Genomic DNA, 15,496 nt, shown 5'->3' on the forward strand with positions numbered 1-15,496 from the left:
AGCAGGAAACCATGTAAGAGACCGGGGCTGTAGAAAGTGAGGGGCTCGGGCGGGCTGACTCCAGCCTGGGAGCTGCTGAGCGCTGGAGGCAGACGGTGGAACCTTGCTGATAAGCTTTGGGGATGGCGGTGAGGGATCAGCACAGAGCAGGGATCTTGTCTGTCTTCTGCTTCATATTTCATGTGTTTTACCATCTCCTGAGAGATGCCAGGGAAGGAAAAGGGGGTTTAGGGTGGATGGTCCCTGCTCTGAGCCTGGGATGCAGGAAGCAGCCTTTGCTCACCCGCCTGTTTGAAGAAGCTCAGGGGTCCCGTGTGGGCTGCAGGGGTTGAACTGGGAGGATAGGGAAGAGGCAGGGGGGTCAGCACAGGAGCCCGTGGGGAAGGAAGAGGGATCCAGGGCTATTCAGGGGTAGTCTGATGCCTGCAGAGGAGCAAAGCCTGGCTTCAGGAACTGGCTGCAGGGCTGGATGGGCAGGGACCCGCTCTCTGCTCTAGGGACAGACCCCTCACAGAGCCCCTTCCCTGCTGCGAGCTGGGAAATGCTCCCCCAGCCGGCGCTGATCCTGCCCACCCTGGACACGATCCAGCCCCACGGTGGGCCAGGATGGGTGCGCTCGCCCAGAGCACAGCGTGCCAGGGCCGGGAGCCGGGGCAGCTGCGGAACTGGGCAGGCACCTACATGCTGGTGACATTTGCTTCCCTGCTCTGGAGGCAGGGGACTGGGCTGGGACGTGTCGGGACCAGAAGGGAGGTGGAAAGGCAGCCCTGCGGGCACTCCCATAGCCCAGGAAGCTGAAACGGATAATTTGGGGAACATCTCCGATGATAACCTTTTCGGTGGCATGCGCTCGGTCAGCTCTAACAGGGGTGCACAAGCAATGGGTGCTGGGGTGCAGTCCTCAGGCTGGCGGCGTGGGCTGCTTGGGCAGTGGTGCCTGCCTCCTGCACCGCTCATTAGGGAGCAGGGTAATTGATGAGTGGCATTTATGAACAGGACACCCTGGCCTGTTCCCAAGGCTAGGGGGAGAGGTTTTCCTTCCCCTTGTATGGAGTGATGGTGGGATTCACCTCTCCCAGCCCCTCCTACAGTCTAAACTTTACCACCCAAAGTGCTCTGGTCCCTGGCACAGCCCCTGAAAGGCACAAGCTGTTCCAGAGCCCAGCTTCCCTGGGGCAGGGATGGGGAAAACACTCTTGAGGGGGCTGTTCCCATGAAGCAGGGTGAATGCAGTCCTGCTGTAGGTCATGCTTGTGGAAGCAAGGACAGGCAGCCTGGGAAGAATATATGGATATTGTCTAGGAAGCCAGGGACCAGGTTAGGAAAGCTAAGGCCCAGTTAGAATTAAATCTGGCCAGGGATGTGAGAGATAGCAGGAGGGGCTGCTATAGGTATGCATCAAATAAAAGACAGACTAGGGACAACGTGGGCCCTCTCCAGAAACTGTCAGGAGAACTGGCTACCCTAGATTTGGAGAAGGCTGAGGTTCTTAATGACTTCTTTGCCTCAGTCTTCACTGGCAAATGCTCTGACCACACCACTCAAGTCTTGGAAGGCAGATGCAGGGACTGTGAAAAGGAAGACCTTAGGCCCACTGTAGGAGAGGATCAGGTTCGAGACCATCTTAAGAACCTGAATGTGCACAAGTCCATGGGACCTGATGAAATCCATCCGCGGGTCCTGAAGGAGCTGGCGAATGAAGTTGCTAAGCCACTGTCCATCATATTTGAAAAATCATGGCAGTCAGCTGAAATTCCTGACGACTGGAAAAAAGGTAATATAACCCCCATTTTCAAGAAGGGGAAACTGGAAGACCCAGGGAACTACAGATCAGTCAGTCTCACCTCTGTGCCTGGCAAAATCTTGGAGCAGATTCTCCTGGAAGGCATGCTAAGGCACATGAAAAACAACGAGGTGTTTGATGACAGCCAACATGGCTTCACTAAGGGGAAATCCTGCACCTTTTGCTGTGTACAGAAGAGGCTCTTAAAGCAGGAGGTATGTACTTTGCAAGCTGTTCCTGGGCTAATGTACACAATGGGTGTGTGGGTTTAGGTCCCAGTTGAATCCCCAGTGTGGTCACCACCCCAAAAAGGCCCCGATGAGTCTTTGCTGGCTGGGCTGTCATTACTGGCGAATGTGGATGGCCTCCACTGCTTCCTGAAATGAATCCTCTGCACTGATAGGTTGCCATCTCCTGACTCTCTGGTTTTCTCCTTTAGGATTTTGGGTCTTTCCTTTCCAGTGTTTTTCCTCCTGAATTCTTGAGGTGGTCCCCATCTTCTTCTTAACACCCCAGCCTTTTCTTCCAGGTCTGCTGTGTGATGGTGTGCTGTGTCAGCTGAGCTGGGGAGCTTGGCTGTCTATGTCATCTGCAAAGTCAAGCATCTGACCAAAAGGAGCATCTGCTGTGAGGTGAGATGAATCAGATCCCACATCCTCTTATAAGAGGCTGGGGCCTCTGACAACACACCTTAAAAAGAGACTGTTTGCTTCTTCCACAGCCATGGATTCAGAGGAGGACATACTAAAGGATGATGAAAAGGCAAATCTTGCTAAAAAACTACTGGCAGAAGCATGTGAGAAAGAAGGACTGGATGATGTATACTGGCTCCCCAAACTGTCAGAAATACTGGGAGTCAAGTCCAAAGAAGCCCGGAAACATATGCAATATGAAGACTACCTTAAGGTGGAGTGTGAAGTAAGGTACCCCTGGGAAAAAAGGGCTCTCCAAAAGCTCCTGGAAGTAACAATCGACAAAGGAGATGTAGAAGAGGCTTCTGAGGAGATGCAGAAGAAGCGCTTGGAGATAACAAAGCAGAGACAAGAAGCAGCCAAGCTATTCCTGAAGGAGCTGAAAGAAATGCACGACAACCACAGCCACAGCAAGGACATTATAAGAAAGAAAGAGGAGGCTCTGCGGCAAGCCACTGAGATTACCAAAGAGTACTGGGCACCACTGGAGAAGTCATTGGTGGGTTTGCTGGAGAACATCCAGAAGCATCAGGAGCAGCAGGAGTTGACAGTGAGCAAGGCTGAGAACGTCTCTGACATGGAGGTCCTGAGGCGGGCGTCAGGGGTACTGGCCCTGCAGGGCATCTACAGAACCAGCAGCTTTGCGGATGTGCTGGCAAAGCAAGACCAGCTCATCAGGGTTCCCGATAGATTCAAGCTGGCTGGTCCAGAGCAAGGGTCTCTGCTTGAAAGGAAGGTGTTCTCCTCCTCTGCAGCAGAAGCTGCTTTCACCAAGTCCATGGAGAAGCTGGGGTTCAGCATCACCGTTTCTGCCACAGCCGGGCTCTGGGGGTTTAATGTTGACACTGATATAGATTACAGCAGCTCTTCGCAGTCAGAGGAGACCCACCAGTCCCACTCTGAGCAGAGCTGCATTTGCACCGCCAAGTACCAGTACCAGTACTCTGGCCTCCTGCTACTTCCAAAAGCATCAGCTTTGCCTTTCAGATGTGGCCCTGCGGGAGCTGCAAAACATCAAGCATCTTTTGAGCATCACTCAGGAAGCAGACAGGTCCAACATGATGGAAGAGCAGGTGTGAGAGCTTCTTCAGCAAGTTTGGGTCTCACGTAAACCAGGGTCCCCTCCGCTTTGGGGGGATATTCTGGTGGAAGGCATCTACGGAAGAATTCGGAGCTGAGCAGCGGGAAGAGATGAAGCAACAAACATCTGAATCACTGAATGGCTATGTCAGGGCCACCTACAGCAGCTTCAGTGTCAGCATGGGAGTGGATGTGGACGGTCTGAAATACAGCTCACAGGCTTTTTCTAAGGGAAGAGACAGAAGGAGTGCTCACACAGCAGCTCAGCTCTACGTGACTAACACAGGGGGCCCATCAGAGACAAATTCTCTTCCTCAGTGGAAATTGGGGCTTGTAACTAGTAACACAACCTGATGTGTTATTGACCGAGGCTTTCAGCTGATCCCAGTGTGGGATATAATCCTGTTCAACCACAGCAGTGATTTTAAGTCCATCTATCAAACGAGCAGCAGCCTCAGGGCTGCGTACGAAGCGTTAACGAATCACAGTGTCAGCATCATGTTTGGAGAGGAACTGGTCAGTGCAGTGGAAGAGGCCAGAGCTTTCATGGAGTGTGTGAAGGCCTGGGAGGTGACAGCGGATGAGAGAAACTGTTCATGCTGATAAACTTCAAACAGAATCTGAAGGAAAAAAACAAAAACCACAGTGTCTGGATCAACATATGTCTGTCGGACAAAGGACTGCAGGAATTCCTTGTGAATACTGTTCTGTTTTGCAAGAAGTCATCTCCAGAAAACACCACCTGTATCAAGTCTCTGTTGAGGCGCCTCCTGGATCCTTATGTCTATTCTGCCAAGAACTTCCCCAGGTCTTCCTTCATTATGCAATGGATCTTTGATAGCGAGCACATGCTTCCTGAAACTCTCAGTGTTTCTCTGCTTGAAGATCTCGCCAAGACACTGCTGCAAATGAAGGAGTGCATCCAGGAAGTCACCTATGCACCAGCAACCGCAGCATCTGCCATTCATGAAGCAAAGATAAAAGCCACATTGACTACAAGCTTAGTTGTTTATTCCTTACACCAGGTTCTCCAGGAAAGGGCACAGAAAGACATAGAACTGTTAGTACTTTTAATTACGACCAGCACAGGATACCATATGCAGGGGAGCAATTTTCAGTACCTCCTTGGATGTCCAGAAATTAACTTCATGATACATGAAGTGCAAGTGGGACATAAGGAGTATCTGAGCCTGAAGGAACAAGATGTTTACAGAGCTCAGGCCTTCCTGCTGCTGACGGGTCTAAAGGTAACACCCAAATATAAAGAGGTGTCCCCTGAGCAGAAGAATGAGCGTTTAATTTTCATGGAAGATCAAATGAAAAACTTATGGTCCACGGAGATAGAAACTCTCCTCGAAAAGCACAGTGCACTCAAAGACTGAGAGATGCTGGAAAATGCCTTGCATTCCCGCGTCAGTGGGTGCTTGGAGGACACGTGACAATCTGAAGAAACACAATATAATCAAAGACGTGGAAGACACTTTTCAAAGAATACAGCCTTCCAGTCAGTCCAAGTCCAAATCAGACAGCAGTGAATCCGAAGCAAATCAAGCCATTACAAACCAAGAGTTCCTCCATTTACTTAAGTGCCTTGGACTGGAAAGTCACTATCCAAGGAAGATGGGGACAGAAGACTTCCACATTATATGCAAGAAATCTTTACATGACACCCAGCCCAGCAAGGACAATGAATTACAATTTTACTTCCTGCAAAAGCTATTAACTGTGGATTATCGAGTGAGGTACCTGACTTGCGAGGATGAGAGCAACCCAGGACTTGCACCTGTGCCAAAACCCACAGAGCAAGAACATGAACCCTTGGATTCCTTTGATGACTTTTCCACTGATTTGGAGGAAGAAGCCCCTGAATCTGCAACCAGGGACAGTCGTGTGCACCCCATGGACCTCCAGATGGCAATTTTTCATTGCGCTGATGATTTCATGAGACAGTACATTTCAACAAAGCTTGCTTTCTGCCAATTTGCACTACCTCTCCTGATACCAAACCCGTGCACTTCAAAGATAGAGTTTCCCCTCTGGTCCCTCAGCCAGATAAAAAAGAGCTGGAAAGAGGCTGAGAAGTCAGGAAAGCAGGCCAGAACTAACAGTTACAAAACCAAACTCATTTATCAAGCAGAGACACCCATCATGTTCTTCATACGGATTGGCAGTTCTTCCTCCTCTTCAAGTCTCAGATCCTGAATGCTCTGCTGAGCAAACAAAAGCATCATACTTTTTTCCACTGACATTGCAAAGGCAGCACCAAAGACTGTTTGCTGATGAAAGGTGTTGTGGAGATCTCCTGGTACTGTCCCCGGGGCAGTGATGATGATAGCTTTGACTGCTGTGTTGCTTTCTGTAACCTGCACGGAGATGCAAGGGACCACGAAGAACAGCTGCAGTTTCTGCAGGAGATATCAGCTGTGAACATGGCTCTTGTAGCCAAGTCTGATCAGAGTGACAAGAAAGGGATGAAAATTTTACGTGACCTGCGGCAGTCGCAAAGGCCTTCGGTTTGTCTTTTCACTGAAAAAGAGAACGTTAACGCTGGCTGATCTAGCCAAAACAGAAGAATAGGTATCAAGAAAAGAAACGAAGCAGAATTAATGGGCGGGCTGAAAAAAACTATTGGAGATCTTGTGGCAGGGTCTAACACACTTTTCAACCTTGACACCTGCCTGGACAAAGCTCGCAAGCACGGATTCTTAGTCGATGAAGATATAGATGCATGTGTAACAGCCAAAGAAAAGGCAAAGGCACTGGTGAAGCTTCTGAAGGAAGAGAAGTTGTTTGAGATCAAATCCCATCTGCTGCCTCTTCAAGGAAAACTGTGGTACACGTGGTGCAAAAATGACAACTCACTCGCTTGCAGGAGAAGAGGGACAAGAGCATAGAGCATCATCGGAGCCAAATCGAACTGGAGAAGTCAGCCATAAGAAGACAGCAACTAAAGCAAGCATTCCCCCTCAATCAGCTGATGAAATCGGTCCTTGGCTTTCTCCAGTCACAGCCAGCAGATACCAAGAAATACTTCCTGCACTGGATGAAGATCTTAATGGATGATCTGTCTTCCAATCGCCTTGACGAACTGGAGAAAGAATATCACCTGTTATGGTCTCAAATCCTGGCAATAACGAAAAGCAATGACAAAAACAATCTGAAGCCTCAGTTGCTGAAGAATTTAGATGCCCTCTCCGAAGAAATCAACAATTTGTCCATTGGCCTTGAACATATTTTGGGAGAGGTAGGGCAGATTTATGAAGCTCTGGAATCGATGAACAAAAAGGATGAATATTTTGCCAAACTACCTGAAATTGCAGCTGATCTGATGGTTTCAGGGTATCCTGTCGAGCTGATGGATGGTGATGCTTCTTACGTACCATTACGAGGGGTCAGTGCAATCTTTGACAGATTAATTAATAAGCTAGGGGACAAACGAGTATTTGTTCTCTCGGTGCTTGGCATCCAGAGCACGGGAAAGTCAACCCTGCTGAATGCCATGTTTGGTCTTCAGTTTAATGTCAGTGCAGGGAAATGCACCCGGGGAGCGTTTATGCAGCTAATTAAAGTGGATGAGAAGCTGCAACTATATTTGGACTTCAGTTACATGTTAGTTGTTGACACAGAGGGACTTCGTGCCATAGAGATGGCAAATAAACAGTCCCTTAACCATGACAATGAGCTGGCCACCTTTGTCATTGGCATTGGCAACATGACTCTGATCAACATCTTCGGAGAAAATCCTGTGTTTTCCCCATCCCTGCCCCAGGGAAGCCGGGCTCTGGAACAGCTTGTGCCTTTCAGGGGCTATGCCAGGGACCAGAGCACTTTGGGTGGTGAAGTTTAGACTGTAGGAGGGGCTGGGAGAGGTGAATCCCACCATCACTCCATACAAGGGGAAGGAAAACCTCTCCCCCTAGCCTTGGGAACAGGCCAGGGTGTCCTGTTCATAAATGCCACTCATCAATTACCCTGCTCCCTAATGAGCGGTGCAGGAGGCAGGCACCACTGCCCAAGCAGCCCACGCCGCCAGCCTGAGGACTGCACCCCAGCACCCATTGCTTGTGCACCCCTGTTAGAGCTGACCGAGCGCATGCCACCGAAAAGGTTATCATCGGAGATGTTCCCCAAATTATCCGTTTCAGCTTCCTGGGCTATGGGAGTGCCCGCAGGGCTGCCTTTCCACCTCCCTTCTGGTCCCGACACGTCCCAGCCCAGTCCCCTGCCTCCAGAGCAGGGAAGCAAATGTCACCAGCATGTAGGTGCCTGCCCAGTTCCGCAGCTGCCCCGGCTCCCGGCCCTGGCACGCTGTGCTCTGGGCGAGCGCACCCATCCTGGCCCACCGTGGGGCTGGATCGTGTCCAGGGTGGGCAGGATCAGCGCCGGCTGGGGGAGCATTTCCCAGCTCGCAGCAGGGAAGGGGCTCTGTGAGGGGTCTGTCCCTAGAGCAGAGAGCGGGTCCCTGCCCATCCAGCCCTGCAGCCAGTTCCTGAAGCCAGGCTTTGCTCCTCTGCAGGCATCAGACTACCCCTGAATAGCCCTGGATCCCTCTTCCTTCCCCACGGGCTCCTGTGCTGACCCCCCTGCCTCTTCCCTATCCTCCCAGTTCAACCCCTGCAGCCCACACGGGACCCCTGAGCTTCTTCAAACAGGCGGGTGAGCAAAGGCTGCTTCCTGCATCCCAGGCTCAGAGCAGGGACCATCCACCCTAAACCCCCTTTTCCTTCCCTGGCATCTCTCAGGAGATGGTAAAACACATGAAATATGAAGCAGAAGACAGACAAGATCCCTGCTCTGTGCTGATCCCTCACCGCCATCCCCAAAGCTTATCAGCAAGGTTCCACCGTCTGCCTCCAGCGCTCAGCAGCTCCCAGGCTGGAGTCAGCCCGCCCGAGCCCCTCACTTTCTACAGCCCCGGTCTCTTACATGGTTTCCTGCTTTTTATCAATGGAGACAGCAAGAAGCCTCCTGACTTACTGGAAATCAGGCCATTTTCACAAGAGTGCAGAAGTGAAACTTGGCAGCTGCTGCCTGGGCTGGAGCTGAGCGAAGCAGGCTGCGTGGATGCCGGAGTGAGAGCAGTCATGAGGAGAAGGACTTGAGCAACTTGACCTTAGAGCAGCTTCCAGTGCCAAAAGGGGCCGACAAGAAATCTGGAGAGGGGCTTTTGACAATGGCCTGTAGGGACAGGACAAGAGGGAATGGCTTTAACCTGACAGAGGGGAGATTGAGATGAGATATGAGGAAGAAGTTGTTCCCTGTGAGGGTGGTGAGGCCCTAGCACAGGTTGCCCAGAGAAGCTGTGGTTGCCCCATCCCTGGCAGTGTTCAAGGCCAGGTTGGACGGGGCTTGGAGTAACCTGGTCTAGTGGAAGGTGTCCCTGCCCGTGACAGGGGGCTGGAACTGGATGAGCTTTAAGGTCCCTTCCAACCCAAACCATTCCATGGTCCCAACTAGCCCACATCCCCTCCACTACATGTGTTTTGTGCTGGTTTTGCACCACAGCCATTCGGGGCACCCAATGGGCTCCTGCAGGTGAGGCCTCTGCAGCAGATGGGGGTTCCTCTGCCCCTGTGGGACCTCTCCTATGGGCTGCCCAAGGTGAGCTGTCTCTTGCTCCAGGCTTGGCTGAGTGTGGGTCAGGCCCTGGTGGCAGCTTGTGCTTTGCTGTATCCCTCCGGCTGCCTGGTGGGATATGCTCAAGCCCCAGTGGCACTGGTCCAGGAGCACTGGAAGCACTGCAGTGGCTGGTTCCTGCAGGGAGCCCCTGCCAAAGCGGCACCTCTTGGCATCCTCCATCTTCGAGAGAGGTTTGGAGGATAAAGTCTTGACCTGGGAAGAGAGAAGTGAGGCTTTTTGCCTGAAAACACATGAGCCTAAGGAGCCAATTCAGTTTTGTGGGCTGTCTGAGCCCTTTCCAAGAAGGGATTTTGTTTCTGGGAAACAGAATAGCCATTTCACAAACCATGGTGAAGTAAACTTTCAATCTGCCCAGCGTCTGCACTAAGATGAGCAGAGAGCAAGCAGTGCCCTGTCCCTCAGCTTGACAGGGCTGCTTGCTTGAGTCCCACCATGTTTTCCAGCACAAGAAGCAGGCACAGATAGTGCCAGTACCAGGATCCAGGGTGCCAGGCCGCGGGCCAAGGCTGCTCCCAAATGCTACCTCTCCCGCTGGAGTGGAAGAGCAAGGACGATGCACTGGGGAGGTCTGTCCTCCTCTGCTGGGCGCCACACAGCAAGGAGCCATGGGGCGGGAGGGAAACCCCAGAGCTCTGTGGCAGGGGGCAGAGGAAGGGAAAGGGGGTCTGTGTCTCCTTGGAACTGGTGCTCACATGTGGCAGAGTGCTCTGAGGGCCCAGAAGAGAGCCTGCAGCAGGGCCATGCACACGCACATATGCACACACACATGCATGCACACATATATGCACACGTGCACTTGTATGTACACAAATGCACACACACATATGCACACACACGCATACACACACATATCCATGCACAAGCATATGCACACACACATGCACAAGCACACAAAAGCACACCCATGCACACACATGCATGTGTACGTACAAGCCTATGCACATGCGTACACATTTACACGCACATGCATATGAACACAGGTACACACATGCATGTACACGAATGCACACACATAGGCAGACACATACACATGCAAGCATATATGCATGCACAAGCATATGCACACATGCATGCACATGTGCACACACATGCACGTGTATGTGTACACACAGACATGCACATGCATACACATTTGCACACACATGCATGCACACACAGAGGCACACATATGTACACACATATGTACACACACACGCATGGCTCCACTGCCCAGCCAGCACAGCCCCATGCCTCAGCACCCCAGGAACGGTGGGCTTACAGCCCCTCACTGTGGTCACTGGGTGCTCTCTGTGAGCTGGGGTTCTCAGCTTCTCAGCAGCATCCTGCACCAGGAGACGGAGCACTGCACCATCCCGTGTCCCCAGCCACACATGATGCTGCACCCCAAAGCCGCGCCAGTCCTGCCCCAGGCGCAGGGAATGGGCCAGGAGAGAAGTGGCTGGTTTTAATGGAATCACGTACAGAGCCGAAGGGAAGCGCATGGGGAAAATCGGGTCTCCCAGCCCCTCGGTCTTCACTTGACGATCATGGAAGCTCCTTCAATCCCCTCTGGGGCTGGGCAGAGCTGGGGCGTTGGAGCTCTCTGGTGGGATGGATGTCACCCAAACCCACGCAGGATGGCATCACTGCTTTCCTGTCCCCATGGCCACTGCAGCAGCTCCTCCTGACCTCACTCTCTCCCTCCCTCCTTCCCTCTCTCCCTTCTTCCCTCCTCTCTGGCCACCGACCCTGGTGAGGGACCAAGGGGCTGGAGCTTTGGCTTTCACATCACTAACGCAGCAGCCTTTGGCCCCAGGAGCAACCTGGGCTATCACCCCTCTGCACCAGCACTGGCAACCTTTTGGGTGCTCAGCTTTAGTTTGGAGACAGGAAAGGAGGGACACTGACACCCGGGGCGAGGGTGGAGGCTGCTGCTCATCTAATCCCCCACGTCATCACGAAGAACCTCACCACAGAAACGTGGCCGGGCACAAGGCTGGGGCCAGGAGGAGCTGGGATCTCCCATCACAACCAGCCAGCAGTGGGGAGAAGGAACACCAACCCCCCCCGAGGCACTGAATGAAGCGGGCGACACCATGGGGACATCAGCCACAGAAAGGTCTGTGTCCATGCCCATGCCAGAGCTGGAGAGACCCCCTCTGCCAGCCACTTCCGGATGGGTGCCTCCACCCCAGTGTGCACCTCGTGGCCTTTCCAGCCATGTCCCTGCAGCCACAACATCCCTTTTGCTCACCTCGGGGTGACGCTCTGTCCCCTGACAGCCCCCCCCATCATCACCTCCACACCTCACCGCTGCTGGTCACTCCGGGGGGCTGATCCAGGGCTGCTTAGGGGAATCCCAAAGGCACCCCATGAGCATCACCCCCCACCCCAATCAGAGCTCTGCATCCCCAAACTGTTCCAATATTTAAAGTTCGCTACAAAAAGAATCCCTTTTTACAAGGAGTCCCATGGAAAAGACAAGGGGTGATGGGCACAAGTTACTCCTGGGGAGATTCCGACTGGACACAAGAGGACAATTTTTCACAATGAGAAAAACCAGCCTTTGGAATAATCTCCCCAGGGAAGTCGTGACTCCCCAAAACTGGACACTGTTAAGATTCAGCTGGACAGGGTGCTGGGGCATCAAGTCTAGGTCACGCTTTGCCTGCAAAGGTTAGAACAGATTATCCTTGAGGTCCTTTCCAACCTGGGATTCTAGGAATCTATGATCCTATGAAACCTGCTCACCCCAGACACGCCTCTGCGCTACCCAGCTGATGCTGCCTGCGCAGGGGCTTCCCACCTCCTGGACACCCTCCCTCTTCAGGGGGTCCACAGGATGCAGCCAGACCCTTCGACCACATCAGATTTAGGAGACCACAGGAGGGTACTGTGGGGGGAAGGAGTGCTTGGCCCCCTCTTCTTCCCTGGATAATCGGGTCCTGGGGATGGATCCTGCCCTGCAGTTCATGGCCGGCCCTTCCCTCCAGTGCAGAAGTTTAGGGCCAGGAAAATACCAGGGGAGAAGAGGCTGCAGACTCCCTGCCCCGGGCTGTGGCACGGTGGGTTTGGGCTTTCAGCCCTTTTCTAGGTCATCAGAGTGGGGACCCCTCTCTGCTTACCAGGATAGTGTTTATTGGGACCAGCTCTGCGCTGGGCTCTGCTGCCCTGCTCCTGCCAGCCCCGGGGCACCAAGGAGACAGGTTGCCCCTACACAGCAACTTGTGAACTTGCCCCGCTACGCCACGGACAGACAGACTGACTGGAGGGTCACTCCTGGGGCCGGGCTGCCTCGTGGTTGAAGCAGCATCGTGGGGGGCAGGTAGGGCTGCTTGCAGCATGCCAGAGCCGATAGGACCCCATGGGAGCCAGCAGCCACCCTTCAACTTGTGCCACCCAGGGCCCGGTGGCCACCTCTCCCAGCATCATCAGCCAGCTTTGGGCTTCTCCAGGGGGGACACAGTCACCTCAAGGCTCCCTCTAGCATCACTCCTGCATCAGGTGCTCAGTCCCAGCTGCTGCTGTGTCCTCCCACAGCATTGTCTCTCCTCCTGCAGTCTCCAGGACATCCAGAGGGACATCGTCTTCACTCTGAGGAGAGAGGTGACGGTGACCATCATCCACCCGGGGGAACTGTGCCCCCCCCAACCCACATCTGGCGTGGGGATGCTCACGGCCAACGATGCTCAGCAGCTCCTCCAGCTCCTGCTGCAGCCGCAGCTGCAGCAGCTCCCGCAGCAGCTCCCGGCGCCGGCTCCGCGGGGTCACCCCCATGCGCCGCAGGGTCCCCTCCGTCAGCCGCAGCAGGACCCGGCCCGAGACGTCGTGCTCATTTGCCAGCTCCACCAGCTCCCCAGCCCCACTGCGCGCAGCCAGCCAGGCGCCCGCCTCTGCCACCGTCCACTGTGCCACCGGGCGCTGCTTCTCCAACTCCTGCAGCAGGAGGAGAGGGTGAGCTGGGGTGTTCCCTCGTCCCCTGGCATGTCCCCTGTGGAAACTACAGGGTCAAGCTGCCTCCTCCATATAATCACAGAATGGTTTGGGTGGGAAGGGACCTTAAAGCTCATCCAGTTCCAACCCCCTGCCATGGGCAGGGACACCTTCCACTAGAGCAGGTTGCTCCAAGCCCGGTCCAACCTGGCCTTGGACCAGGGATGGGGCAGCCACAGCTTCTCTGGGCAACCTGTGCCAGGGCCTCAGCACCCTCACAGGGAACAACTTCTTCCTAAGATCTCATCTCAATCTCCCCTCGGTCAGTTTAAAGCCATTCCCCCTTGTCCTGTCCCTACATGCCCTTGTAGAAAGCCTCTCCACATGTGTCCATACCACAGTCCCCTCTACCCACTCTGAATGTGACACTCAGTCCCATCCCCGCACTGATGCTGATGGCTGCACCCGCATCCCCATCCTCCACCCATGGGGATCCCACATCCTCCACTGTGGGAGTCCCCCAGCCCCCAGCATCTTTGGAGCATGTCCTGTCCCCAGGCCCCTGCCCACGCTCACCTCAGCCTTTGGGCATCCCTCCAGCGATGCCTCAGCCCCATCCTGCACCCGGCTGTCCATGCAGGGCAGCAGGCAGGGCACAGGGGCAGCTCAGGCTCCCTGCAAACAGAGCTTCATCAACAAGGGTGCCTGCAGCTTCACCCCCAAGTCCTGCCAGCCAAATACCCCCCCTAGCTCCCCACCATGGCAAAGCACTCCATCCCATGGTCCCTGCCCACCACTGCCTCCCCAGGGGGACGCAGGTGAGGGTGGCCATCCTCCTCCATGCCACCCACTCCGTGCTCCCCAGCAGAAGGGGGCTGCTCACCAGGGTGCCAGTGAGGGACTGTGGCAAGGCCCCACAGCCCATACCAACACATGTGCATGCAGAGCCCGGCACACCCAGGAGGTGAGATCAGCCCTGGCTCGCCCATTTCACCCACGTTGTGAGTCCAAGGGGGACGCACCAGCACAGCACAGCTTCCCCAGCCCAGCCAGGGCCCCTTCCCCAGCCTGACCCCTTCCTCCTCACCGCCTTCCACCTCGCGCTTCCACCTCAGGTCTGCGCCAAACACTCAGAGAGCCAAAGAAACCTTTGCCCTGGCCCTGCTTCAGCAGACACAGCCCCGTGCGTGCCCCAACAGCCCAGCTCTGCCTGGCATGCGGCACTGCTGGGCTACAAGGGGCTCCCCATTGCAGGGAGCAGAGGGTCAGACCGCAGCCTGGTTGGAGAAGAGCAGAGCTGGGCTCCATCCATACCAAGGGCCGGAGAAGGAGCTCTGTAAAGGTGTTCTCCATGTCCCCTCCCTGCTCGCTGCAGCCAGCCCACCCTGTTTGCCCCAGCACCTTTCTCTGCACAGATGGGATGGACGCACCAGAGCGGCTTCGCCTGTGATGAGGACGGTGGCAGCAGTGAGGGTCCTGATGGGTGGTGGGGAGGCAGGAGAGACACTGGCAGAGCAGGCGGAGGAGCAGGATGAACCTTGAGAATGAGTCACAGCCTGAAGGGCAGCAGCCCTGCCCCACTGAACATGCAGGGACCCAGCCACCGCCTGCGACAGGCCACGGCACAGTCCTGGAGGCGGATTATATCCTCCAAAAAGAACTGTGGGAATGAGCCACCATGGAACAGGCAACATCCAATGGGGTCACAGAGCTGCTTGGGCTGCCCCAGGACACAGCAACACGCGTTCACCTGAGCTGTGGAAACATTTCACACCATATTGGCTCACCTCCCAGCCCCGAAAATGCCAGCCCCGAGCAGTACACAAGCCTCAGCTCCCTGCAGCAACTCCATCCACAGCCCTTCCCCAGCACAGCCACAGCAGCCCCCCCAGACTGGCAGTGGGGCAGTCCCCCCCCATACACCCACTGCTGCAGATAGGCTGGTGCCTGCATCAGCAAAGCAAGCAGCTACATGAGGTTGCGTTATAGAATCATTATCTTTAAAGACACACACAGCAGGGAATGGGCAACTTGACCCCTCATCCAGGCAGTTCCCGATTGCCTCCTTACCACACATCCACACAGTTCCCACTTGCCCCCACAGCCACCTCCCAGTACGGGATTCCCATCTGCAGCATGAGATTTCCAACCAGGAAGAAGCCAGAACCACCCACTGTCACGCCTGTCCCTTATCTCAGGTGTGCCTCCCCCACTGCTGAATTTCAACCTTGCCAGATGCTGGCAGGGTGAGATGAAGGTGCCATGAGAAGCAAGAGTCACCAAAACACCATCAAAAGTGTCTCTTCTTATAATTCACTAGGGCAGATTTCAGAGCCACCATCTCCCATTTCAGAAAGGGGTCACCTCAGAGCACATCCCCCACGGAAAC

General features: G+C 54.5%; 2 protein-coding genes across 2 annotated transcripts; one reads left to right on the top strand and one right to left on the bottom strand.

The window, feature by feature from the left end:
* Window positions 1–60: 60 nt before the first annotated feature.
* LOC115610119 (interferon-induced very large GTPase 1-like) lies at window positions 61–7,402 on the top strand. The gene is given in 8 exon segments (XM_030491184.1): window positions 61–95; window positions 2,505–3,412; window positions 3,414–3,539; window positions 3,541–4,138; window positions 4,141–4,990; window positions 4,992–5,737; window positions 5,740–6,408; window positions 6,411–7,402. Coding segments are annotated over 7 exon segments (4,887 nt in total). The 5' UTR covers window positions 61–95; window positions 2,505–2,506.
* Window positions 7,403–12,292: 4,890 nt separating this feature from the next.
* LOC115609415 (sterile alpha motif domain-containing protein 12-like) lies at window positions 12,293–15,455 on the bottom strand. Its single transcript, XM_030489608.1, has 4 exons — window positions 14,538–15,455; window positions 13,684–13,782; window positions 12,852–13,110; window positions 12,293–12,768 (listed from the first exon to the last, which is right to left on the bottom strand). Exons 2-4 carry the CDS (start codon window positions 13,741–13,743, stop codon window positions 12,764–12,766), a joined length of 324 nt encoding a protein of 107 aa, XP_030345468.1. The 5' UTR covers window positions 13,744–13,782; window positions 14,538–15,455; the 3' UTR covers window positions 12,293–12,763.
* Between the last annotated feature and the right edge of the window lie 41 nt (window positions 15,456–15,496).

The sequence above is a fragment of the Strigops habroptila genome, chromosome 6, assembly GCF_004027225.2.
Source record: "Strigops habroptila isolate Jane chromosome 6, bStrHab1.2.pri, whole genome shotgun sequence".
Taxonomy (NCBI): Eukaryota; Metazoa; Chordata; class Aves; order Psittaciformes; family Psittacidae; genus Strigops; species Strigops habroptila.